This window comes from Mirounga leonina, unplaced genomic scaffold (assembly GCF_011800145.1).
Source record: "Mirounga leonina isolate KUSES-001 unplaced genomic scaffold, KU_Mleo_1.0 Mir_357, whole genome shotgun sequence".
Classification (NCBI taxonomy): Eukaryota; Metazoa; Chordata; class Mammalia; order Carnivora; family Phocidae; genus Mirounga; species Mirounga leonina.
In genome coordinates, this window is record NW_023270702.1 from 2,769,351 (window position 1) to 2,796,298 (window position 26,948).

The 26,948-nt window shown below is 40.1% G+C and overlaps 2 protein-coding genes and 1 long non-coding RNA gene across 6 annotated transcripts in view; 2 read left to right on the forward strand and 1 right to left on the reverse strand.

Moving 5' to 3' along the window:
- LOC118027137 (heterogeneous nuclear ribonucleoprotein D-like) overlaps positions 1 to 1,276 on the forward strand; it is a 1,512-nt gene extending 236 nt beyond the window's left edge. The window contains 2 exon segments of the mRNA XM_035030355.1: positions 11 to 296; positions 299 to 1,276. Coding sequence (XP_034886246.1) covers positions 11 to 296; positions 299 to 784 — 772 coding nt within the window. The 3' untranslated portion in view covers positions 785 to 1,276.
- Positions 1 to 8,923, reverse strand: part of MANBA (mannosidase beta) — a 111,379-nt gene extending 102,456 nt beyond the window's left edge. For 2 of the 3 annotated variants that reach the window (XR_004683737.1, XM_035030179.1), the window contains exon 1: positions 8,679 to 8,922. Coding sequence is in view for 2 of the 3 variants with exons in the window: in XM_035030179.1 (XP_034886070.1) it covers positions 8,679 to 8,855 (177 nt within the window). In the remaining variant the exon portion in view is untranslated. Of the gene's footprint in view, positions 1 to 8,678 lie in introns of all 3 variants that reach the window. The other variant, XM_035030178.1, reaches the window with a different exon arrangement.
- Positions 8,924 to 9,042: 119 nt separating this feature from the next.
- Positions 9,043 to 24,277, forward strand: LOC118027050. Of its 2 annotated transcripts, none has more exons than XR_004683738.1 (3): positions 9,043 to 9,134; positions 10,800 to 10,903; positions 24,225 to 24,277. It is a non-coding gene; the product is annotated as an uncharacterized LOC118027050 (long non-coding RNA). The 2 variants fall into 2 exon arrangements; XR_004683739.1 differs by lacking the exon at positions 24,225 to 24,277 and adding an exon at positions 21,101 to 21,150.
- The last annotated feature ends 2,671 nt before the right edge of the window (positions 24,278 to 26,948 follow it).

The window sequence follows — 26,948 nt, forward strand, 5'->3', positions numbered from 1 at the left end:
GATCAACGAGCAAGGTCGCGGAGGGATCCAAGATCAACGCGAGCAAGAGTCAGCAGCATGACGGGAGAGTGTTCATTGGAGGTTTGAGCTGGGAGGCAAGCAAGGAAGGTCGGACTGTATATTTGTCTCGATTTGGGCCAGTTGTAGACTGCACAATTACAACAGTGACTGGAAGATCGAGAGGATTTGGATTTGTGCTTTTCAGAGATGCTGCTAGTGTTGATAAGGTTTGGGAACTGAAAGAACACAAATTGGATGGCAAATTGATAGACCCCCAAAAGGGCCAAAGCTTTAAAAGGGAAAGAACCCCCCAAAAAGGTTTTTTGTGGGTGGATTGAGCCCAGATACTTCTGAAGAACAAATTAAAGACGATTTTGGAGCCTTTGGAGAGATTGAAAATATTGAACTTGCCATGGATACAAAAACAAATGAAAGAAGAGGATTTTGTTTTATCTGTAGGACATATACAGACGAAGAGCCAGTAAAGAAATTGTTAGAAAGCAGATATCATCAGATTGGTTCTGGGAAGTGTGAAATCAAAGTTGCACAACCCAAAGAGGTATACGGGCAGCAACAGCAACAACAAAAAGGAGGAAGAGGTGCTGCAGCTGGTGGACGAGGTGGTACTAGGGGTCGTGGTCGAGGTCGGGGCCAAAACTGGAACCACGGATTTAATAACTATTATGATCAAGGATATGGAAATTACAGTCGTGCTTATGGTGGTGATCAAAACTATAGTGGCTATGGCGGCTACGATTATAGTGGGTGTAACTATGGGAACTAGGGATACGCAGACTACAGTGGCCAACAGAGCACTCAGGGCAAGGCGTCTCGAGGGGGTGGCAATCACCAAAACAATGACCAGCCATACTAAAGGAGGACGTTGGAGAAAACCGGAGGAGATTGCTAAAGTTAACCCATCTTGCAGGACGACATTGAAGACTGGTCTTCTGTTGATCTAAGATGATTATTTTGTAAAAGACTTTCTAGTGTGCAAGACACAACTGTGTCCAACTGTATATAGCCGCCAGTTAGGTTTTCTTTGTTTTTACTTTGTCTTTTGCTATCTGTGCTATGACTCGATGTGGATTTGGGTTTATACAAATTTTATTTGTATGATTTCATGTTAAACCTCAAATGCATGCTTCCTTATGTGATTGTCAAAAGAAAAAAAATGGATAAAAGAAGAGAAACTAAGGATTTGGGAGAATTGAAAGAAGAGGCATTTGGATATATTGAGTTTCAATACTCCATGAAGACATTCAGGTGGAAGAGTGGAGCAGAATTTCCAGCCACAAATCAGGAGAGGACAGAGTTAGAGATTAAGGCCGTGGAGCAATTCTGGCACAGAGCCACACAGTTCTCGCACAAACGGCAGAAACTAAGAGACTTCCAAGAGACGGAGAACAGAGAAGAAGGGATGTGTGGACTGACCCTCAGGACCTGCTTGCATTTATCAAGAACTTTTAGCAAATGGGATGCTTTTGGTGGTATATTTTGAACAGTATATTGTGCTCGTCACTGTTTTCACTAGACATCTTTAAATTAAAACAGTAATTGTTCTCTTTGCTTACTATTTATTCTTGCCAACAGGCAATATGGGATGTGAAAAGATGTGGGTTGAATCCTTGTCCCACCGTTTAATAGATGCAATGATCTTAGGCCATAACTTCTCTGAGCCTCAGTCAGTGTAAGAAATGATAACCTTGTGGTGGGAATTGTAAGATCAGGTGCACCTGAGAGGGTCAAGGATAGTGCAATGCACATGGAGGACATTAAATCATTATTACATGAAGATGAGTCTCATAGCCTAGGTTGACTATGTACACTTACATGTGACAAAGACCAACCAGCCCTTACCTAAAAATTCAACTCTCAGATGTTCCTTTGATTCCCAGTGTTGGGCCATGAGAAGCAAATCCTCTTCACAAGCAAACACACCCCACAAGGCATTAAACGAAGAAGCATTATGTCCAGGTTTAAGGATCAGGATTTTCTAAAGCTATCTTTTTTTTTTTTTAAAGAAGGCTTAAAAACCTCAGGGTTCTCTCTTCCTCAAAACTGAATGACTGTTTCTGCTCAAACTTAAACTTCAAATAGAGTCCTGAACTAATTTATCTCCTTAATGTCACACATCGTTTAAGCAGTCAAACTTTCAGAAAACATCCAGACCTCTTTTTTTTTTTAAGATTTTATTTATTTATTTGAGAGAGAGAATGAGATAGAGAGAGAGAGCATGAGAGGGGGGAGGGTCAGAGGGAGAAGCAGGCTCCCCGCAGAGCAGGGAGCCCAATGCGGGACTCGATCCAGGGACTCCAGGATCATGACCTGAGCCGAAGGCAGTGGCTTAACCAACTGAGCCACCCAGGAGCCCCAAACATCCAGACCTTTAAATGACTCCTTTCCTAGAAGCTTTTGAGATCATTTTGCATCATAAAATGATCAAATAAAATCAAATATTCCATTTTTAAGTCTTTCATAGAAGGTGAGTACAGACACCAGAAAAAGTACCTTCTATTTAAGGATAAATTTATATTTGGTCATTTGGGACCATAATCATGAGACTTCCTCCTCTGAAACACAACAAAAATATTCAAATGGGTGATAATGGTATTATACTTAGAGATCCATAGTGAAATGTTTGAGGATGAAATGATGTGATGTCTAGGACTGCTTTAAAATAAGGGGGGTGCATAGTGAATGGAGGAAGAAATAAAATGAACTATATTGAAGGCAGGGTGGTGGGTAAATGGGAGTTCACTTGCTACTTTCTTTGGTATTTGTTTGAAATTTACCATAACAAAAAGTTTTAAAAGTATATCTACATGACAGTTGCCTCTTGGCTACTTCAAGAGTTCAAAAATACACATTTATCCACACTGATGCACATATTTTATTAGAATTTATTGATGAGTGATAATCGGCAGATTAGTGCCTCCATTGACAGACTCGTGGCTCATAGGACAGAACGACAGCTCCTAGGACAGAATGATTAAGACTAACTTATTAATCACATGTATAGCTACCACGATATAATCTCTTAACATTTGTATTTTACAAATTTACACATCTAAAAAGTCTTCTCTGATCATTTGTCTCAATTACATAAGAAGGATATAAGACAATCATAAAATTTAGAGAAAAAGTCCTAAGCATTTGGTGCCTACCATTTTTTAGTATATGTGTATATTCATATATTTATAATATATTCTCTTCTATTTTTAAGTGTAGATTTCAAATATGAACACATCTTCATAATGGAGTCTATGTAGTTATTAAAAATTATTCTAGATCTATACTTATAGACACATAGATACAGAAATATGTTCACCATATATTTTAAATGAAGAAGTACTTACAAAACCATTTCAGGAATTGATTTCATATTACTGTATTTGTATATACTTAGAAAAATCTGGAAAGATACACATAAAAAATTATACAGTGGTTACTTCTGCTTTGTAGTATGCTTTTTATTGTTTTTCCCTTGTTCTTTATATTTTATATTTTTGTGCATCAATTTTTTGTTCAAGAAGCATTAAACATTTATAATTCTTTAAAAAATAATTTTAAGAGAGGGAATAAGAAAATTATCAGTATATGAGAATTTTATACATGAAAAAGTAACGTTTTATATCAGTGAACAAAAGAGAAATTGTTAAATTATGGGATATAAAAACCAACCATTTGAAAAACTCAAATGGATCAATATTTTAAACATGTAAGGGAATTATAAAGATACTAAAAAAGGGAAATAATTGTAAATATTTATTTAATTGGGAAAGAGGGAATTACTTCTGAAGTATAATATCGAAGACCGAAACAATCATAAAAGGAAAAAACCTTACAAGATTTTCAATATATAAAACTTTAAAACAGCTATATGACAAAATAAATCATTAACAAAAGAGACATTTTGAAAATATATAACAAGAGGTCTAACAAATCTGTATTTTAAAAGATGAATAGCCAACAGAAAAATAAAAAACATGAGTAAATAACCCCAAATCACCAATAAACATGAAATAAACACATAAAAGATGTTCAACCTCACTATAAATTGTGTTTAGTTTTGCTTTTTAAAATAATGTCCAGGGGAGCCTGGGTGGCTCAGTCGTTGGGCATCTGCCTTCGGTTCAGGTCATGATCCCAGGGTCCTGGGATCGAGCCCTGCATCGGGCTCCCTGCTGAGGCGGGAAGCCCGCTTCTCCCTCTCCCACTCCCCCTGCTTGTGTTCCTGCTCTATCTCTCTCTGTCAAATAAATAAATAAAATCTTAAAAAATAATAATAATAATAATGTCCAAATGGGGCACCTGGGTGGCTCAGTCAGTTGAGTGTCCCACTCTAGATTTTGGCTCAGGTCATGATCTCAGGGTTTTGGGATTGAGCACCCCCGCCCCCAACCAAGTCTCCCTACTCAGCGGGAGTCTGCTTGAGATTCTCTCTCTCCCTCTCCCTCTGCCCCTCCCTCCACTCACATGCGCCTGCACTCTCTCTCTAAAATAAATAAATAAATCTTTTTAAAAACTAAATAAATAGAATAACGTCCAAATCTAGCACCTAAAATGAGCACTCTGATAAAATGATGATGGGAATGTAAAACTGTTAGTTTTTATTGAGAAAAACTCATAAGTACATATTAAAAGGCTAAAAAAGTGCATACCCTTTTAATCAGCAATTGCACTTCTAAGAAATGTCTAAGAAAATAAGGATATACGCTAAATAAAATTTAGTCAAGAGGATCTTTATCAAAGAATAGAAAAAATTGGGCGCCTGGGTGGCTCAGTTGGTTAAGCGACTGCCTTCGGCTCAGGTCATGATCCTGGAGTCCCGGGATCGAGTCCCGCATGGGGCTCCCTGCTCAGCAGGGAGTCTGCTTCTCCCTCTCCCACTCCCTGTTTGTGTTCCTTCTCTCGCTGTGTCTTTCTCTGTCAAATAAATAAATAAAATTAAAAAAAAAAAAAGAATAGAAAAAATCAAGTCAGATAACTATCCAACAGTAAGTGATTGATCATATGATAGCAAATATATACAATGAAATCAAAAAGAGCCCTTAAACATGGTTTGTAGAAATATGTTTATCATATGTAAAACCATCAAAAATATTCTATATAAAAATTTTGTTACACTGTATATTTAATCTCTACACCCAACATGGGGATCGAACTCACGACCCTGAGATCAAGAGTCCCAGGCTCCACCGACTGAGCCAGTCAGGCGCCCCTTGTTACACTGTATATTTAAATAATTATCAAAAATATGTATAGACAGAAAAGTTCTGAATGGATATATTTTTAAATTTTAATAGTAGTTATCTCTGAAAGCCAGGTTTCCAAGTTTTCTTCTTCTCATCTATATTTTCTAATTTTGGCACACTGAGAATCTTTTATCTAAAAAAAAAGAAAAATGTGGGACACCTGGGTGGCTCAGTCGGTTGGGCATCTGCCTTCGGCTCAGGTCATGATCCCAGGGTCCTGGGATCGAGTCCCACATCCAGCTCCTTGCTCGGCGGGAGCCTGCTTCTCCCTCTGCCTGCCATTCCCCCTGTTTGTGCTCTCTCTCTCTCTGACAAATAAATAAATAAAATCTTAAAAAATTAAAAATAAAAGCTTTTCAAACTTGCACCACTGAGGAATTGCATAGGAAAGCTGAGAATGTTCTTACAAGAGTCCCCTTATCTAAGCACTTAGTATATCATATGGTGATTAGTTACGTTTTCTGCCTCACAAGAATGTGACCTCCTACAAAACAGGAACTGAGTCTTATTCATTTCTTTTTTATTATAATGCATACTTTATTTAGTATGTGGTATAACAGTAGGCTGAATGAATGGATGATAACCTTTATCAGGGAGCTCAAAGGCTCTCCAAGACACCTAAGATTTAGATTCTGTATAGGAAACACAGACAAGTCACCCATGAAACACCAAAGGCCGGCCAAAGGAGCCTCTCAGTAAAGATGAATTCTATTAAACTAACTGCTCAGACCAAAAAATCCTGAAGTTTTCTTTGACTCCTCTTTCTTTCACACCTCACACCCAATCCATTGACAAATCCAACTGAACAAATCCTGTTGGTTCTACATTTAAAATGTGTTCTCACAAGCTTTCTCACCATTTCACCACTACCACCTTGGTCCAAGCAAGAAGTCATCTCCTGCCCATTTAAGGGCACTAGTCCTCTACTCAGTGTCCATGCTACCATTCTGTTGCATTTTGGTCTTCACACAGCCAAAATGACCTTCTAACAGGCAGATCCATTCATGCAACTCTATGCTCCAAACTCCCGATACATGTAGAATAAAATCCAGCGTGCTTCCCATGGCTTATAAGCCCTGCATGATCTGCTACAGATGCCCTCTTTGAATACATTCCCTTCCGTGATTTCTCACAGGGTTCCAGCCACACTGGCCACCTGGAACTTGTCAAGCACATTCCCACCTCAAGGCCTCTCCCCTCTCCACACTCATCTTTTTTCCCTCTTTGCTGGGAATCCACTTCTTTTTAAAACTGAACTTATCAAAAAGATCTCTGCTTAAAAGTCACTTTATCAAAATGGCTATCTTTAACCGCTTTATTCTAATAGCAGTCCTTCCCAACCAGCCTTCTACCCTCGCTTCCTCTAATCGGCTTTCTTTTCCGTGCACCACCTGCCATTATATTATCTATTAATTTGTCTGTTGTCTATCTCCTCCACTAGAATGCCTATTGGGACAAAGAGTTTGTTTTCTTCACCACTCAATTTCAGGCACTTTGAATAGTGCCTGTTATGTTGGAAGTACCGAATACTTATAAGGTAATTAGGGGAATGAATAAGTAAATACCTTTGGCAAGATATGTTTCAAGTTCTCTGTGTAAACACAGTATCAGGTCCAGTATCTGCTCTAAACGACAGAGTATTTCCTGAGGCCAACACCAGGAAGGGAAGTTGGAATGAAACAGGTGGAATAACAGCAGCATATTACTCAGTAATAACGATGTTGCTGATGATCAGGCCCAGAGTTCCGCAATCCCCAAAAGCCACCCCGACCTCTCATCCCACTACCATTTAAAACCCACATATACCTTATTGAACTTAAAGTTTTTCTAAGAATTTCTGAACATATTTAACAAACACCGTAAATTATTTCCATGAGGAAAAGTCAGTTATTTCATACTCTGACAACCTCCTTCTCATTAGCTAGTAACCAAACACTGTTTCTTAATATGTAGCCTTGTAACATGGAATAATCATCTGATTTGCTAAAGCCACTAATTATTTCTTACTGCCCTTAATTTTTCAGTAAAATGAGGCAAGGAGAGACCCTGCAAAATAAACACAGGCATTCTCAAAGCATGTGTGAGGGAAGCCTCAGGGTACCAAGGTCAGCTGTGGTCTATGTCTATGTCTATGTCTTTTTGTTAACCAAAAGTAGTTAACGTACCTAAATTTGAGAATTAGTTATTTTAAAAAATAAACTGGACTATGGTCAGTGTCATTTACAAGATTCACTTCCTTTCTGATATATATTTCTTGAAAAAAAGCTAATGTGTACCAGATCAGAAATTTTGCATAACCCTACTTGATGATCCTGTCATTTAAGTAAACTGTGAATGATATTCCTCATAGTCAACCACAGGAATATCATAATTTTTCAAAACACCACGGTAAGGGTAGTAACGTTGAGAACGCAGGCTATGGAATGGAGTCAGGCCAGCCTGGGCTAGACTTCCACTTCTGCCACTTAGTTGCTTTGTGATTTTGGGTAAATTCTCTAACTTCTCTGGGTTCCATAACTCCCTATCATCCATAAAATGCAGTTAAGAAGATCTACTCTTGTAGAGATGTTATAGGGGCTGGGACAATGTATCAAGTACATCTTGTCCCAGGCAAGAATGATTAAAGAATGAGAAAGCCACATGCAGCTGATGGAACAGTGCACAAAAACAGTGGAAGGTGGGAAAGTCTGTTTGCAAACCTCTGCACACAGGCAGCCAAATAGAAAACCGTCCTCCACAAGGAGTCTATAAATTGGAGCATCTGTTAAGACACACACACACACACACACACGTATCACGTGCCCTGAGAGGAAATGGCATCTTTCTTCATATCCCAATCAGCCTTAAAAATTATTTAGCCTTTACACTAGTACTAATAATCCTAACCTTACATTTGTATGTCTCATCTTCCTCACCCTAGGAGGGTGGCATCAATCCCCAGTCCGACTCCCTGAGGTCTACAAGCGAAAGAGAAAAACTAAGACATTAGTGAATACAACTCTAACACTTAGCAAAGCTATTGTCCCCTGAAGTGTCCATATAGTAAAACAGTAAGCCCCTGCCTTATGCTTTGTCAGTAACAAGTCCTTTCTATACACTCTACAGTGGAGAACTATCGCAATAGGAAAACCGCCAGCAGAAATACTGTATGCCCTGTATGAACTTCCGCCTTCCAGAATCAGTGATGTCCCACACTGGGTCGGTCCGTCTCCACCAAGCCCAGACCCGAGGTGCTCTCCGCCAACAGTACATAAATGGCCTCAGCATTTCCCCGCCCCAGACCACAAGACGCAAAGGGAAAGTTAGGGCCAAACCCAGGAACACAGCCTAAAGCCTGGGGTTTGCCAAGCCGTTCCTGGGCCCCTCTCAGCGCGAGGGGCATGCGGGTGCAGGTTCCGGCCGGGCGGCCGCACACAGTACCTGGATGAGGCCCCGCTGCAACAGGGCGCTGTGCACGCAACCGGGGACCCTCCCCGGCAGCTCCAGCGAGCCGTTCCCGCTGCGGATCCTCCAGCTTCCCCGCAAGCTGAGGCTGCGTCCCAAGGCAGTGGAGCCCGCTCCGCACAAGGCGAGCAGGAGAAGCAGGCGGAGGCGCATATCGGGAGCGGGTGCTACTGCACCCGGATCGGAGGCCGCGGAAGCGCGGCTCCCTCGGAAGAAGCCGGGCTCTCGCTCTCGCCGCCCGGGCCCCGCCCCCAGGTCAGCTGAGCGGCTGGGACCGCCCTGGCCCCCGAGGCTGCGCGGGCTGGCGGTGCGCGCCGAGCTCCGGTGGCTGGGCAGAATCTGGTCCCGGGCTGGTACCTCTGCAGTCTGGGCAATTCTCAGCGCCTGTTCCTGCTGCTCCGATGTCTGAACAGGAGGCGAGAACCGTGCAGGGTAATTGGGACCCACAGATCCCTGGGCACAAAGTGGCGCGCCAAGCCTCGGGGAGCTCAAGGACAGACAATAGGATGACGAGACACTGCTAGAGAGAGAGGCTCCTGACGGCTTCAGAGAAGGGAAACCCGAGACACTCGCCGCCTCAACTCCCCCAAATTTCCCCAGACCCTCATCCACACTGCAAGGGCCTGCCTGGCGGCAGTAACGCTCACCTCCCGCAGCTCCACAGGTGGTCTCAGAGCGTACTCCCACCCTTCAAAGAGTAGACAGTGACTAAAAATTACCTCATTCGTAGAGTCATTTTGAGGGCTGAGAAAATCCGTGCACAGCGTGCAGCGTGGGGCCTGGCCCAGAGATAAACAGTTAGTTACTGTTAGTGGACTACGACCCTCTGTTTTTAAAAAGCCTCACAGAGGAGGCTTCCTGAGGTTCAGAAATTTGCCCTAAATGCGCTCGCAAATTTAAAATCCTCTGCCGCGCAGTGAGTGTGAGTGAGACTTGAACTGGAAAGTTTCTGAACTCACAAATGTAGACAGTACACTTTTTTCAGGTTGTTATAAGCATAAAATGAATTAACATGTATAGCTGTTCCTAACAACGCAGGGGTACCCAAGGAATAGCACAGGCTTATTTCAGGTTTCATTGTCACGTGGTCTACTTAAGTCCCATTTTGCAATAGGATGTAACAGTGATCCTAGGAAGGTGACACGGAATTTTACATTACATAAAATAGATTTATTCCTGTGCCGATGTTATCTCCCTTGTTTCCATATTTAGGAGGAAGCCTTTAAAGAGTTCTCCCTTCATCAAATCTGAGCTTCATTTTGGCTATTTATAATGACCCTGGAATTGCCTGAATCTGTAGACACAGGGCAGTATTTTACTTTTACAGAGTCATTATTTTTCATAAGCCTAGCATCTTGGCTTTAGGGATATTATGGATTATCTACTCCAAGCCTCTGGTTTTACAGCTGAGGGAACAGAGTCCAAAGCGGTCAGGTGACTTGCCTGTCATACAGTGGCAGGCAGGACCAAAATTCTCCAATTCTGGCTTAGTCTCCTTGTAGTAGAGCCTATTGATATTGAGAAGGCTCTGGCTGGCTCAAAGCCTTCCTCACTTCAGCGGCGTTCTTTTGATAGGAACAAAGCTCTCAATTAAAATAATATGCCATAACTCAGTGCATTAAATAGTCAGCCCTGGTCTGTTTAAAACTGTTTAAAACAAGACATAACAGCAAGAGTAGTAAAGGAATTTTTTCATAAATCTCAGAGATTCCATTAAGCCAGGTCAAAGGAAAACTCATCCCAGCAAATATGTTTCAGTATATTCTGTTGTTCTGTTAGGAAATAGTTTAATGTGGTGCCTGAGTGGCTCAGTCAGTTAAGTGTCTGCCTTCAGCTCAGGTCATGATCTCAGGTTCTGGGCTCAAGCCCCAAATCAGGCTTCTCTGCTCAGCGGGAAGCCTGCTTCTCCCTCTCCCCAACCCCCCACCCCGCCCCTGCTGGGTGCATGCGCTCACTCTCTCTTAAATAAATAAATAAATAAATAAATAAATAAATAAATAAATAAATAAAATCTTTAAAAAAGAAAAAAATAGTTTAAGGAATCTATTTTAAGAAAAAAATAAGAATACACACTTACCATTTCTCTTTTCATTCCAGGACACAAACATGGCGTGACTTGGATTGCTTCACCTTGAAATCAGAGAGCTTTGAGAAAATCAAACCCCTAATAAGTATTCTGCCTAAAGTTTGGATTGGCACAGGTAATATGATGAATTTTCATTTTGTTATAGGATAATTTTTTGTCCATTATTTCCAGGAAGAATAAATCTTATTTTTAGCCATAAAAATTGTTAACTTAAGTAACTTAAGGCCACAATATGAAACACAATTTTAAAAAATAGTCACAAGTCCTTACACTGTATAAATGGATTCTATTTTATCATCTCATTTGATGCTTTCTAAAATTCAAATTGTTTAGATCAAATGATAGTTTCCTGGTTTAAAAAGACAAGGCTTATAGAAGTTAAATGATATACAGGGTCAGCATCCTGCTACAGAAGACCAGTGAGGGCTTTTTGGCTCACATGGCAATGCTTCCATCATCTCTAAATATATGAAGTTGATAAACTCATTAGATTAGAACACCAAGGTATACCAAGGCCAAAGATGTTCCAATCCCATGAGATAATTACATAAATTATAATGAGGGGAAGAAAAATGACTCAGAGTGTCTGCTTAATCCCCAAAGCTAGGGATAGTAGGCCAGAAGTATCTCCCTAGAAAGTTATACAAAGAACTCTTAAACTCAACAGTAAGTTCACAAATAACCTGGCTAAAAAATGGACCAGAGACCTTAGCAGACAAGTTACCTAAGAAGATATACAGATGGCAAATAAACATATGAAAAGATGTTCCACATCATATATCATCAAGGAAATGCAAATTAAAACAACAATGAGATACCCCTACACACCTATTAGAATGACCAAAATCCAAAACACTGACAACACCAAACGTTGACAAGGATGTGGAGAAACAGGAACTCTCATTCATTGTTGATGTGAATACAGAATGGTAAAACCACTTTGGAAGATACTTTGGTGGTTTGTTACAGAATTAAATATGCACTTACCTTATGATCCAGCAATCACAATGCTTGATATTTACCCAAAGGAGTTGAAAACTTATGTCCATACAAAAATATGCGGGGGCATATGGGTGACTCAGTCAGTTAAGCATCTGACTCTTGATTTCAGCTCAGGTCATGATCTCAGTGAGATCAAGGCTGGGCATGGAGCCTGCTTAAGATTCTCGCTCCCTCTGCCCCTCCCCCCAACTCGTGTGTGCATGCATGCATGCATGCATGCTTGCTTTCTCTGTAAAAAAAATTTTTTTTTAAATGCATGTGGATGTCTATAGTAGTTTTATTTGTAACTGTTAAAACCTGGAAGCAACCAAGATGTCCTTCAGTTGGTGAATGGATAAATAAACTGTGGTATGTCTGAACAATGGAATATTATTCAGTGCTAAAAAGAAATGAACTATGAGCACTGGGTGTTATATGTAACTAATGAATCATTGAACACTACATCAAAAACGAATGATGTGCTGGGGCACCTGGGTGGCTCAGTCGTTAAGCCTCTGCCTTCAGCTCAGGTCATGATCCCGGGGTCCTGGGATCAAGCCCCTCATCGGGCTCCCTGCTCTGCGGGAAGCCTGCTTCTCCCTCTCCCACTCCCCCTGCCTGTGTTCCCTCTCTCACTGTGTCTCTCTCTGTCAAATAAATAAATAAAATCTTTAAAAAAAAAATAGGCCGTCTATATGTTGGCTAACTGAACATTAAAAAAAGAAAATAAATTTGAAGAAAAGTGAGTCAAAAAAATCTTATGACCAATAAAGATATCATATAACAGTGCATTACTATGTATTATATATAAAATTTTGACACAAAAATGGTGTTTGTTATTTTGATTGCATTTCAAAACTAATAAATTAATCTTGCAAAACAAAACAAAAAAACTAAAAACAAAACAAAAAAAAGAAATGAACTATCAAGCTGTGAAAAACAGGGAGGAAACTTAAATGCATATTACAAAGTAGAAGAAGCCAATCTGAAAAGGCTATATAAAATATGACTCCAACTATATGACACTCTGGAAAAAGTAAAACTATGGAGACAGTAAAAAAGATGAGAAGTAAAAAGATGCCAGGGGTTAGGGAGGGATGAATATATGGAGCACGGAGGACTTTTAGGGCAGTGAAACTACTCTGAATAACCATAATAGTGGATATATATCGCTATACTTTTGTCAAAACCCATAGAATGTACAACACCGTGAGTGAAGTGCAATGTCAACTATAGACTTTGAGTGATAACGTAGGTTCATCAGTGGTAACAAATATACAATTGTAGTGGGGGATATGATAACGGGGAAGGCTGTGTATGTATGGGAGCAGGGAATGTATGGGAAATCTCTGTATTTTTCATTCAATTATGCTGTTAACTTAAAATTGCTCTAAAAATAGTCTATTAAAATATATATTTCTAGAAATTCCATGGGTCAAAGAAATAAGACTTCCTGTGACTAGTCATGTAAAGATCTTGGAAGTCATCACTGCATCCTAAAAATAAGTAAAAAGCTGAACTGAAAATCACTAACTCTTCTTAGATCCATCAGAGAATTCAGGTGACAGCAAACCACTACCCCCAAAACTGGAGAGATAGGTGGATACAGAGAATCACAGCTTACCAAAGCAGAAACCCATGAGCAGAAAGCACCTCAGGAACAGGTACTAGGGTAGGAAAACCTAAACTATAAATGGTGAATTGCTGGAAGTTGAGAGTTAAGAACTCTTATCAGGGCCCAGTCTTAGGGGGTTACCCATGCTTTTGTGAGTTCTGCTTTATGGAGCTTAACCAAGTTCTCACACTGAAGATTAGAGAACAATTCCCTGATACTTCAGCAGGGGGAGGGGAAAAGGAACCATTTTGAAATACATCAGACGATTCTGTTCTTAACAGGACCTGTCATCAAGAGAAACTATTTAACCAAAGCCTAACTAAACCTTTGGGGTTGTATCAGGGTCTAACCAACCTAGAAGAAGGGAAATACCAACTCCAGCCCTCTCTAGCTATCCTGCCCACTAAGGAGGTGAAAAAAAAATGAGAAGCTCTTATGAAGTTCATAGCTCAGGGCACAAGCTCACTAAAAACCTAAGCCTAATCATAGGACTATAGAAAGTTTCCCCTCTCTTGGGGCACCTGGGTGGCTCAGTCAGTTAAGTGTCCGATTCTTGATTTCAGCCCAGGGTCATGGAATTGAGCCCCACAATGGGATCTGCACTCAGTGTGGAGTCTGCTTGTCTCTCTCCCTCTGCTCCTCCCTCCTCTCTAAAATAAATAAATAAAATCTTAAAAAAAAAAAAAGCTTCTCCTCTCCCCACATCCTCCCATCATATCACCAAAGGCCTATTTACCACAGTTCCTTTCACCCAGAACACCATGTATGGCTTTCAACAAAAAATTACAATGCAAAAAACACAATTTAAAGAGGCAGAGCAAGTACTAGAACCAGACTCAGATATGGCAGGGATATAGGATTAACAGGCCAGGAATTTAAAATAACTAACTATGATTAATATGCTAAGGGTTTTAATGGATAAATAGCATGATAGAACAAATGGGGAATGTAAGCACAGGGAGTCTAAGAAAAAATTCTAAGGAAGACTCACAAAGAAATACTAGAAACTAAAAACATGGAGAAAAATGAAGAATGTCTTTGATGGGCTCATTAATTAACTAGAGATGGCAGTGGAGAAAATCGCTGAACTTTAGGATATGTCAACAGAAACTTCCCAAATCAAAAAGTGAAGAAAAAAGACTGGGGGAGAAAATGGAATAGAATATTCAAGGACTGTGGAAGAACTTAAAAAGGTGAAACAAACAATGTGAATATGAGGAGGAGAGGAAAAAGAGAAAGGAACAGAAGCAATATTTGAAGCAATAATGACCGAGAATCTGCCCCAAATTAATATCAGAGGACAAATCATAGGTCCAGGAAACTCCGAGAACACCAATCGGAATAAATGACAAAAACAAAACAAAACAACAACAACACCCAAAGAAATACAACTAGGCATATCATATTCAAACTTTAGAAAACCAAAGATAAAGAAAAAATCTTGAAAGAGCAAGCGGGGGAAAAAAACCCTACATTTGGAGGAATAAAAATAAGATTACATCTAATTTCCCTTCAGAAACCATGCAAGCAAGAAGACAGTAGAGTGAAATGAGGAAAAAAAAAAAAAAAGCATCACCAAACTAGAATCCTGTATCCTGTTAAATTATCCTTCAGAAGTGAAGGAGAAATAAAGATTTTCTTAGACAAACAGAAAATGAGGGAGTATGTTGTCAATATACCTGCCTTGCAAGAAATGTAAAAAGAAGTTCATCAGAGAGAAAGCAAATGATATAGGTTCAAAAACTTATATCTACATAAAGAAATGAAGAGCATTAGAGAAGGAATAAGTGAAGATAAAATTAAAACTTTTATTTTTCCTGTTCTTAATTGATCTAATAGATAACAGTGTTCAAAGTAATAACAGTGACAATGTATTTGATGATTATAGCTTGAATATAAGTAAAATGATTGCCTGTAATGACACAAGGGACTGGGAGGGAGGAACTAGGAATACTTTGTTATTATAAAGCACTTGCACTACCCATGAAGCAGTATGCTGTGTTTTGAGTGTGGACTTTGACAGTGGAGTTGTAAAAGGTATATTGCAAACTCTAGGGCAACCACTAAAAAAAAGTTTAAAAACAATAATTCATATGCTAATTCAGTAAGTAAAGGAAGTAAATAGTGTACAGATTGTGAGGGAAGATATAAAACTATCTTTGTTTACAGATGATATGATTGTGTATGTAGAAAATCTGAAAGAACAACAACAAAAACCTCTGGGATGAGTATGCAATTTATAGCAAAGCTGCAGGATACAAGGCTAATATACAAAAGTCTATTATTTTCCTACATATCAGCAATGAAAAATTAGAATTTGAAATAATAAATGCAACACTACTTACATTAGCACCGCAAAAATGAAGCATTCAATATAAATTAACAAAAATGTATAAGATCTATATGTAAACCTACAAAACTCTGATGAAAGCAATCAAAGAAGAACTAAATAAGTGGAGAGATAACTCTATGTTCACAGATAGGAAGACTCAATATTGTCAAGAAGTCAGTTCTTCCCAACATGATTTATAGATTCAATGGAATCCCAATTAAAATCCCAGCTAGTTATTTTGTGGATTTTGACAGACTGATTCTCAAGTTTATAGGAAGAGGCAAAAGGCCCAGAATAACTAAGACAATATTGAAGAAGGCAAACAAAATTGAACACTATCCTATCAGGAGCTCAACTGATTTGGGAGAGACGAGCTGCCAAGTGTTGGAACAACCAATCAAACCAATAAGGAGCCAAAATGAAAGTAACAGTGAAGCCTTTAAACATTTACTGTGATAGTATGAACAAAAGGCTAAAACAGAGAAGATGCAACTCCCCCCTGCATCATTTCCCCCATGAAATGGCATACCAATTGAGGGTCAGGTGGATCAGCAGAGATGTGGGCGTTGTCTCACTGTTGAGGGAACCCTGAACAAAAGGCTCTGGCTGCTTTATGGACCCTAGGGGGAGAGAGGAGAGGAAGGGCTAGGAGTAGAAAATTACTGGGTACTGAGTCTAAGTAGGGATAAATGTGTTTAAGGTTTCCCACTTGTCCTGCCCAATAAGGAGATACCAGCAGAGTCAGCTGAACAGGACATTTTCCCAAGACCTCAGATAAAGAGACCTAGGAATGAAGTTACAGGGACTGGGAATGTAAATATGTGAAGAGAATGAACAGCCAGAGGGACATCAGTTCTTCATAGCAACTCCCTTTAGAGATTGTAATACTTGGCTGTATACCAAGTCTGGTATGAGGGGATGATTTTTTCCCATGAGGCCTGTCAGGTAAAGCCTTGTAATTGCCTATGGTCAGGCCTGAAAAATTACACTTACATCATGCGATCCAACAAATCTGATAGTCCTGGAGATTTATCCATGGAGGATATAGAGAGTTTGGGGCAAACTCCAATAGAAGAGTCTTGTTGTAGATCCTTATATTCTGGAACAAAGCTATGTACTTCACCATAAAGATCCTACTCTGAAAAATATGTCCTAGTATGCTACTGGGTCTTAGCAAAGACCAAACTGCTGACCATGGTACATTAAAGGGCTATGCAGCCTGAACTGAGGATTATCAAATCAACCAAGTCATAAAGCTGGGCAGAAGCATCAATGTCCCATTGTATGTAGGAAGTGATATATTCAAACTCAAGCAAAGCCCAAAGGACTCAAGTAAACTACATGAATAAGTGGTCTAGCCTTCCATGTCACTTATCTCTGCTGCACTGATGACCTCAAGGGGAGTTCCTTATGACCAACTAACAGAGGCCTGATTCACATGTAGGTTGGTGCAATGTATATTGGAACTAGCCATAAAAGGATAGCTGCCAGCCACATTACAGCCCCATTCAGGAATGGACCTGCCTGACATTGGTGAAAGGAAATCTTCTCATCACACAGAGTTGTGAGACCTGTGTTTGATTTTTCACTTCATGTGAAAGGAGAGGTAGCCTGAGCTACAGTTATATATTGAACATTTGAGCAGAGCCGAAATGTTTGGTTGGGGCCTTAAAAGGGCCTTAGAAGAGGAGTGCCTGGGTGGCTCAGTTGGTTGAGTTTCCAACTCTTGATTTCAGCTCAGGTCATGACCTCGGGGTCACAAGGTCGAGCCCCATGTTGGGCTCCACGCTCAGCAGTGAGTCTGCTTCTCTCCCTCTCCTTTTGCCCCTCCCCCGGCTTGTGCTCTCTCTCTCTCTCTCTCTAAAATAAATAAATAGATCTTAAAAAAAAGGGAACCTTAAAAGAAATGAGGGTGGAAAATAGGTGACATGGAGGTCTGGGTAGATAATATGTGGATGGACACAATAGGCATGGGCACAACACACACAGTTTTGTTGTTTCTCACATTAATGCTCACAAGAGAACATGTACCACAGAGGAGGGTCTTGAAAATCAAGTTCACAGAGAGCCCAGTTCTATGGATTTTAGCCAGTCTCTGTGTGTACCACTCCAATACTTGACATTGAGCACATGAAGAAAGTGATCATAGGAGCAAAGATGAAAGCCAAGCACAGACCCAACAACATGGGTTTTCTCTCACCAAAGATGATCTTACTTACCAACCAGCCAGAAGCAGAGACTGATGCTGAGTTCTAGATAATGGTACCAGCCAGCCACCTGTTGGCAGATTGATTACACTCAACCCTTTCCTCCTTGTTGGACCCATCAAAGTGATTTACTGGAATTAATACATATTCTGAAAATGTTCTGCCTTCCCTGACTGCAGTGTCTCCATAGCACCATCCTAAAGTTATAGAATTTTTTCTTTTGAAATGGTATCCCTATGACATTGCCTTAGAAAATAGACCCACTTGGGCGCCTGGGTGGCTCAGTTGGTTGAGCGACTGCCTTCGGCTCAGGTCATGATCCTGGAGTCCCGGGATCGAGTCCCGCATCGGGCTCCCAGCTCAGCAGGGAGTCTGCTTCTCCCTGACCCTTCCCCCCTGCTCGTAATCTCTCTCTCTCACTCTTTCTCTCTTAAATAAATAAAAATCTTTAAATAGGGGCGCCTGGGTGGCTCAGTTGGTTAAGCGACTGCCTTCGGCTCAGGTCATGATCCTGGAGTCCCTGGATCGAGTCCTGCATCGGGCTCCCTGCTCGGCGGGGAGTCTGCTTCTCCCTCTGACCCTCCCCCCTCTCATGTGCTCCCTCTCTCTCGTTCTCTCTGTCTCAAATAAATAAATAAATAAAATCTTAAAAAAAAAAAAAAAGAAAGAAAATAGACCCACTCAATGTCAAAGGAAATGTGAAGATGGGCTCATGAACTTAAGAATCACTGATTTTACCAAGTACCCTGTCACCCAGGAGCAGCCATCCAGAATAAAACAAAACAAACAGCAAAACAGTGGAAATTTCAGCTTAGGTGTCAGCTAGAGGACAGTATCTTGTGAGGTTGGAGCCCTTTCCTTCAGAATGCGGTATATACACTGGTCTCTCGCCAATATATCGTGCCGTGTCTCCCAGAATTAGAACACTCAGCTATAAGAACCAAGACGTAGAAGTAGCTGTTGCCTCTCTCATCATCATTATCAGTGACTCACTAATGGAATTTGTGTTTCCTATTCCTGAAACTGTTGACTCTGTTAGGTCAGAAGTCTTGATTCCAGGGGTGAGAAAGGTACAGGGTTCCACCCAGTTGGAAGTTGTGACTAATATTTTGGAGTCACTTTGGGTTCCTCTTACTACTGGACAAACAGGTAAAAAACCAAACAAACCGTAGAGTTAATGTACTGGTTGGGGTAATGAATTCTGATTACCAGGTGAAGCTAGAGTTGCTACAGCCTAATGAATGCAGGGAGGATTATGTTCGGAACGTTGGGGAAGTCAGTGGAACATCTCTTACCACTTCCATGCCCAGTGTTAACTGTCATTGGGAAATTACAATGACCGTAACCCAGTAGAATCAAAACAACCCAGCATGCAACCTCCATGAGCCTCAGTAGCCCCAGGACCCAGGCCTAAATCAGTCCCATGGTTATTCTGGCTCCTGTCATCACTTTAAATCTCAGAGGAGGCACCATGCCACAGAAGCTAGAATCAGACATTCCCAGCAACTGCCCAGAGGTGCTTTCCTACTTTCTCTGACTCATTTCCCTTTTCCTACACTCTCACTATTTTGGGATTGTACCTCCCAAAGAAAACATTAACATTAAACTTTGCCTCCATCGGGCGCCTGGGTGGCTCAGTTGGTTAAGCGACTGCCTTCGGCTCAGGTCATGATCCTGGAGTCCCTGGATCGAGTCCCACATGGGGCTCCCTGCTCGGCAGGGAGTCTGCTTCTCCCTCTGACCCTCCCCTCTCTCATGTGCTCTCTCTCATTCTCTCTCTCTCAAATAAATAAATAAAAATTAAAAAAAAAAAAAACTTTGCCTCCATCTCTGTTTGCTAGGGAACTCCAACAAAGACAATCTTCTCTCTCAATTTCTATTCATTAGCTTCCTTGATCATTCTAGGCCGTCCAATAAAAATTAGACATCCAGAGCTGTTCAATAGAAATATAATGTATGACTCATAAGTAATTTTACAATATCTAGTAATCACATTTTAAAAATCACATTTTAAAAAAAGCATGGCTCAGGAGAGCATGACTCTTGATCTTGGGGTCATGAGTTCCAGCCCCACAGGGGGGGTAGAGATCCCTTTAAAAAAAAAAAAAAGTAAAAGGAAACAGGTGAAATTAGTTTTAATACATTTTATCTAAACCAATATATACAAAATATTATTTTAACATGTTGAATATAATTATTAGTGAGATATTTTACCTTCTTTTTTTCATGTAAGGTTTCCAAATCTATTGTGAATTTTGTGCTTACAGTACATCTCAATTTGAATCCTAACTTTTGATCTGTATTCAATATCATAACTTTTACAGTGAAAAAGATTCACATACCAATTTGTTCTGAAATATCGGGGGACAATTCTCCATGGATCTCATATTTTTGAACATCTTGTGAGCAGAGGCACTGGATACTTTTGTTCTGGACTATCTTGTAAAGGATATTTGTATTTCAAACAGCCTTGGAAGAAGAACACCCACCCATGTCTTACTTTAAGTAGTCAGGCAGAGAGCAAATTTTCCCTTCCAATGCCTTTTTGTTCTATTTAGGCCCTCAGTGGTTTAGATGATGCTGAGTCACATCAGGGAGGACAATCTGATTTACTTAGCCTACTGATTCAAATGCTAATCTCTTCTGGAAACATCTTCACAGACACACCCAGAAATAATGTTTAACCAGTTATCTGGGCATCTTGTGTCCTAGTCAAGTTGACGCAAAAAAATCAACCATCACAGTGTGCAGTTCAGTTGAGTTTGGCAAATGTATGTACTTGTGTAATCACTACCCCCATTAAGAAACAGGACATTTAATCCTAGAAAGTTTCCTTGTGCTTCCTTCTGACCATCTCTGCTCCTCACCCCTTCCCAGGTAACCACTTTTCTGATTTCTATCACCATAGTTTAATTTTGTCTCTCCTTGAATGTCATGCAAATGGAATCGCACACTATGTTTTTTTTACTTCTATTGTTCAGTGTAATGTTCTTCACATTTATCCATGTCATTCATCCTTATTCTTGATAGATCTTTTTCTTGGTGTAGTATTCTAGGGTGATAGTTATTTTTCCTCAGTGCATTGAAGATAATATTCCACTATCTTCTGTTTCCAAGATTTATTGAGAAGTCTTTCATTTTTGCTCCTGAGTCGATCTACTTATTGTTTCTTTGCAGGTAACCTACTTTACTTGCGGGAGTGGCAGCTCTATGTGGATCCCCGGACTACAGGTGGGATGCACACAGGCTGTGCAGAGGCTTGTAGAAGTGGGTTCTGGTGTATGACACTCCAGGACACAGGAAGCTGTGTGTAGGCCATATAGGAACATTGGCTGATTTGCAAATATTGAACCACTCTTGCATCCCAGGAATAAATCCCACTTGATTGTGGTGAATGATTTTTTAAAATGATTATTGGATTTGGTTTGCTAATATTTTGTTGATGATTTTTGCATCTATGTTTATCAGAGATATTGGCCTATGGTTCTCTTTTTCTGTAGTGTCTTCATCTGATTTTGGTATCAGGGCAATGCTGGCCTCATAGATGAATTTGGTTGCTTTCTTTCCTCTTCTACTTTTTGGAATAATTTGAGAAAAATAGATATTAACTCTTTTTTCAGTGTTTGGTAGAATTCCCCTGTGAAGCCATCTGGTCCTGTACTTTCAATGTTAGAAGTTTTTCAATTACTGGTTCAGTTTCATTGCTGGTAACTGGTCTGTTCAAATTTTCTATTTCTTCCTGCTTCAGTTTTGGCAGATTATATGTTTCTAGGAATTATCCATTTCTTCTAGGTTGTCCAGTTTGTTGGCATATAATTTTTCATAATATTCTCTTATAATCCTTTGTATTTCACTCTCTTCTGGCCTGCAAAATTCTGCTGAAAAATCCGCTGGTAGTCATAGGGTTTCCCTTGAATGTAACTATTTTCTTTTCTCTTGCTGATTTTAAAATTCTCTCAAAAAATAAAATAAAATTCTCTATCATTACTTTTTTGCCATTTATTTACTATGTGTTTTGATGTGGACCTCCTTGGGTTGATTTTGTTGGGGGCTCTCTGTGCCTCCTGGATCTGGATTCCTGTTTCCTTCCCCAGATTCAGGAAGCTTTCAGCTATTATTTCTTCAAATAAATTTTCTTCCCCCTTTTCTCTCTCTTCTTCTTCTGGGATCCCTATAATATGAATGTTATTAGGCTTGATGATATTGCTAAGTGCCCTAACGTTCTTTTCGTTTTTTTTTTTCTCTCATGTTCAGCTTGATTGCTGTCCATTACACTTTCCTTCAGGTCACTAGTCCATTCTTCTTCCTCCTGTAGTCTACTATTTATTCCATCTAGTGTATTTTAAATTTCATTTATTGAGTTCTTCATCTCTGGTTGATTCTTTTTTTCTATGTTTTCTATCTCTTTGTTAAGGGTTTCCCTGAGGTCCTTCACTCTTTTCTCAAGTCCAGTGAATATCTTTATTACCATTACTATATATTCTCCATCAGGCCTATTATTTATCTCCATTTCATTTAAGTTTTTGCTGTGATTTTGTCCTGTTCTTTCTTTTGGGACATATTCCTCTGTTTCCTCATTTTGTCTGTCTGTGTCTGTTTCTATGTATTAGGAAAGTCAGCTATGTCATCTGCTCTTGACAATAGTGGCCTTATGAAGAAGAGGTTCTGTAGTGCCCTGCAGTGCAATATCCCCTGTTTACCAGAAACTCACTTCAGGGATGTCTCCTATGAGTGTTGCATGCACCCAGCTGTTGTGACTGAGCTGCTTTTGCCTTCAGTCCGGTTATCAGCAATGGCTCTCTTTGCCTATTTTGGGCGGGGTTTGGCCTTTGTGTTTTGGGTGGGCCAGTCTGGGGCTGCTGTGGGCTTGAGTCAGACCAGGCATTTGCCAGAGATGCAGTACTACTGATGGGGGAAGGGACCTGGAGTGGAGGCAAGGTAGGTAGTTGAGTGTTGGCAACATGCTGGTTCCTGCAGGTGGCGTGTGTATTTATGGGGGCAGGATGAGGGAGGGAAAAGGTGCCCTTCAGCTCTTCTGTTCCTGGAGAAATCTCTCAAAGATCCCTGCCCCTCCAGCACATGCTCTGAGATTAGTAAACAAATCTCCCTCCTGTGTACCCCAAGCATTTTTCAAACTGCTTCTCTGTTCTATCTCTGTGAGACTGCTGTGCTATCTTTTGAAGGGTTGGGACTCAGTTTCCTCCCGCCCTCCCAGCTTTCCCACTGGCCTGCTGATTTTTTAAGTTCCAAATTTTAGGTTTCACTGATTTTAAGAGCTTGTGAAATTTGGCCCTCAGGTTTTCAAGGCCAATTGGTATGGGGATTCATCTTCCCAGTGTGGGTCCTCCATGACTGCGGTGCCTGGTGTGGGGTCTGCTCTTCTCCCTTTTTTCTCCGTGGCATCCGTCCCTCCTGCAGACAGTCCTGTGGGTCCATTTAGCTCCCAGTTGTGTCTCCACCCTTTCTACCCTCTTTGATGTGGCCACCTTTCTACATTTAGCTGTGGAGAGTCTGTTCTGCCAGTCTTAGGGTCATCTTCTTGGTTATTTACACTGATGTGGAGGTTATCTAGTTGTATCCATGGTACAAGATGTGTTTAGGGTCCTCCTACTCTGTCATCTTCCTCAGAAGTCAATATGTGACTTTTCCTGTCTGGCTTCTTTCACTTAGTGTGTTTTCAAGGTCCATCCACATTGTAGTATGTATCAGTACTACATTCCTTTTTATGGCCAAATAATATGCCATAATATGAATATACCACAATTTGTTCATTCAACCATTGTTTCCACCTTTGGCTACTGTGAATAATGCTGCTATGAACATCCATGTACAAACATTTGTTTGAATTTGTTTTCAATTATTTGGAGTATGTATCTAGGAATGGAATTGCTGGGTCATGTGGTAATTCTGTGTTTAACTTTTTAAGGAACTGACAACCTGCTTTCCATAGAAGCTGCGTCATCTTACATTACCACCAGCAATGTAAAATGGTTCCAATTTGTCCAAAACCTCACAAACACTTATTTTCCGTTAAAAAAAAATTATAGCTATCCCAGTGGATAAAAAATGGTATCTTATTGTAGTTTTGATTTGCATTTCTCTAATAACTAACGGTGTTGAGCATCTTTTTCATATGTTTGCTGGCCATTTGTAGATCTTTTTCAGAGAAATATTCAAATCCTTTGCCCATTTTTAAGTTGGGTTACTTGTCTTTTTGTTGAGTTTTAAAGATTCTTGATATATTCTGCAGACTAGACCCTTGTCAGATATATGATTGCAAATATTTTCTCCCATTCTGTAGGTTGTCTTTTCACTTTGATACTGTCTTTGGACATACAGACGCTTATAATTTTGGTAAGTCCAACTTACCTATTTTTTCTTTCATTGCTTTTGCTTTTGGTATCATTTCTAAGAATTTATTGCTAAATCCAGAGTCATGAAATGTACTCCACCTGAGAGTTTTATGGCTGTAGATCTTACATTTAGGACTTTGATCCATTTTGAGTTAATTTTTGCATGTGATGTGAGGTAGAGGTCCAAATTCATTTTTTTTTTTAAGATTTTATTTATTTATTTGAGAGAGAGTGAGAGAGAGAAAGAGCACAAGAGGGGGGAGCAGGAGAGGGAGAAGCAGACTCCCTGCCGAGCAGGGAGCCCGATGCGGGACTCGATCCCGGGACTCCAGGATCATGACCTGAGCCGAAGGCAGTCGCTTAACCAACTGAGCCACCCAGGCGCCCCAAATTCATTTTTTTTTTTTTTTGCATGTGAATATCCAGTTGTCTTAGAACTAATTGTTGAAGAGACTATTCACACTGAAAGGTCTTAGCACCCTTGTTGAAAATCAATTGACTGCAGATGTGTATGGCTTTATTTTTGTATTCTCAGTTCTATTTCATTGGTCTGTATGTTTATCTGTATGCCAGTACCATACTCTTAAATACTGTAACTTTGCAGTAAATTTTGAAACAGGAAGTATGAGTCCTCAAACTTTGTTCTTCAAGATTGTTTGGTTCTTTGTGCTCTTTTGCAATTCTCTATGAATTTTAAAATCATCGATTTCTGAAAAAACAGTCATTAGGATTTTGATAGGGACTGCATTGAATATGTAAATTGCTTTGAGGATCATTGCCATCTTCCCAATAATAAATCTAATCCACAAACACAAGATGTCTTTCCATTTATTTAGGACTTCTTTCAGAAATGTTTTGCAGTTTTCAGTGTACAAGTTTTACACTTCCTTGGTTATTCCTATTTTATTCTTTTTGATGTTATTTTAAATGGAGTTTTTTTATTTTTTAAATTAATTAATTTTTAAAATTTATTTGACAGAGAGAGACACAGTGAGAGAGGGAACACAAGCAGGGGGAGTGGGAGAGGAAGAAGCAGGCTTCCTGCCTAGCAGGGAGTCCGATGTGGGGCTCGATCCCAGGACGCTGAGACCATGACCTGAGCCAAAGGCAGACTCTTAACGACTGAGCCACCCAGGCGTCCCTGGAATTTTTTTTAAAATTACATTTTCAGATTGTTCATTGCTAGTTATAGAACTACAACCAATTGATTTTTGTGATATCTGTACCCTGCAATTATGCTGAATTCCATTTTTAGCTCTAGTAATTTTTTAAATTGTTATTCTTTAGGATTTTCTGTATCATGTCATCTGTGAATATATAGTTTTACTTCTTTCTTTACAATTTTTGATGACCTGATAATTTTAATATCTGAAATTTTTGCAGGTCACATGGCTCCCATTCATGATGCTATATTCCTTTGTATATATTTTTTTCTTTCTGATATGTACCTGTGAGCTATCACTGAGTCCCTGCAGAGTGTTTGGCTTCTGCCAGTACCTGGCTGCTCTGATTTGGAACTATTTTAAAAATTCAGTCTTCTTGGGGCACCTGGGTGGCTCATTCATTAAGTGTCTGACTTCGGCTCAGGTCATGATCCTAGGGTTCTGGAATCAAGCCCTGCATCAGGCTCCCTGCTCCATGGGGAGCCTGCTTCTCTCTCTCCCTCTGCTTGTGTTCCATCTCGCTGTGTCTCTCTCTGTCAAATAAATGAATAAAATCTTAAAAAAAAATCAAATATTTTTAAAAAATATTTTTTAAAAATAAATAAATATATATTTTAAGGTTTTATTCATTTATTTGACAGAGACACAGTGAGAGAGAGAACACAAACAGGGGGAGTGGGAGAGGGAGAAGCGGGCTTCCCGCTGCGCAGGGAGCAAGATGCGGGCTTGATCCCGGGACCCTGAGATCATGACCTGAGCCGAAGGCAGACGCTTAAGGACTGAGCCACCCAGGCGCCCCTAAATCTACTTTCTAAAAAGATATTTTCCTTGAGTTTTCTGGGACCACCTAAGTAGTAAGATTTAGGGCTGCAAATCTTCACAAAGGCCTATTACTGCAGATTCTGAGAAAATATTCTCCTGCCACAGAGCACCAATGTTCAAGAGATGCAGACTCCTCACTGTACGTATTAGGGAGGGACTTCTCTCACTTGACACCACTCTTTGGATGCATTCTGGGCTTCGCCAGGGTCACAAAAATTACAGTTCACTTAGTTTTTCAAGTGTTTTTGAGGTGAAAGTTGGGTTTCTGGTTATATTCTGCTTTCTTTTTGGGCTCCTGGCTTCAATTTGTTTTTGGCTTGTGAGTACTCCTTTCTTGACTGATTATAGACACATTAAAAAAAAAAAAAAGTTTTTCCCAGGATCTTTTTTTTACGATTTTATTTATTTATTTGACAGAGAGAGACATAGTGAGAGCAGGAACACAAGCAGGGGGAGTGGGAGAGGGAGAAGCAGGCTTCCTGCCGAGCAGGGAGCCCGATGTGGGACTCGATTCCAGGACCCTGGGATCATGACCTGAGCCGAAGGCAGACGCTTAACAACTGAGCCACCCAGGCGCCCCTTTCTCAGGATCTTTAGTTGCTTTTTTACAGGAGAGTTGGTCAGCATAATCATCCATACTAATGGAAACTGAACTGTCCATCTACTGACTGTGATGCTATTTTTCTT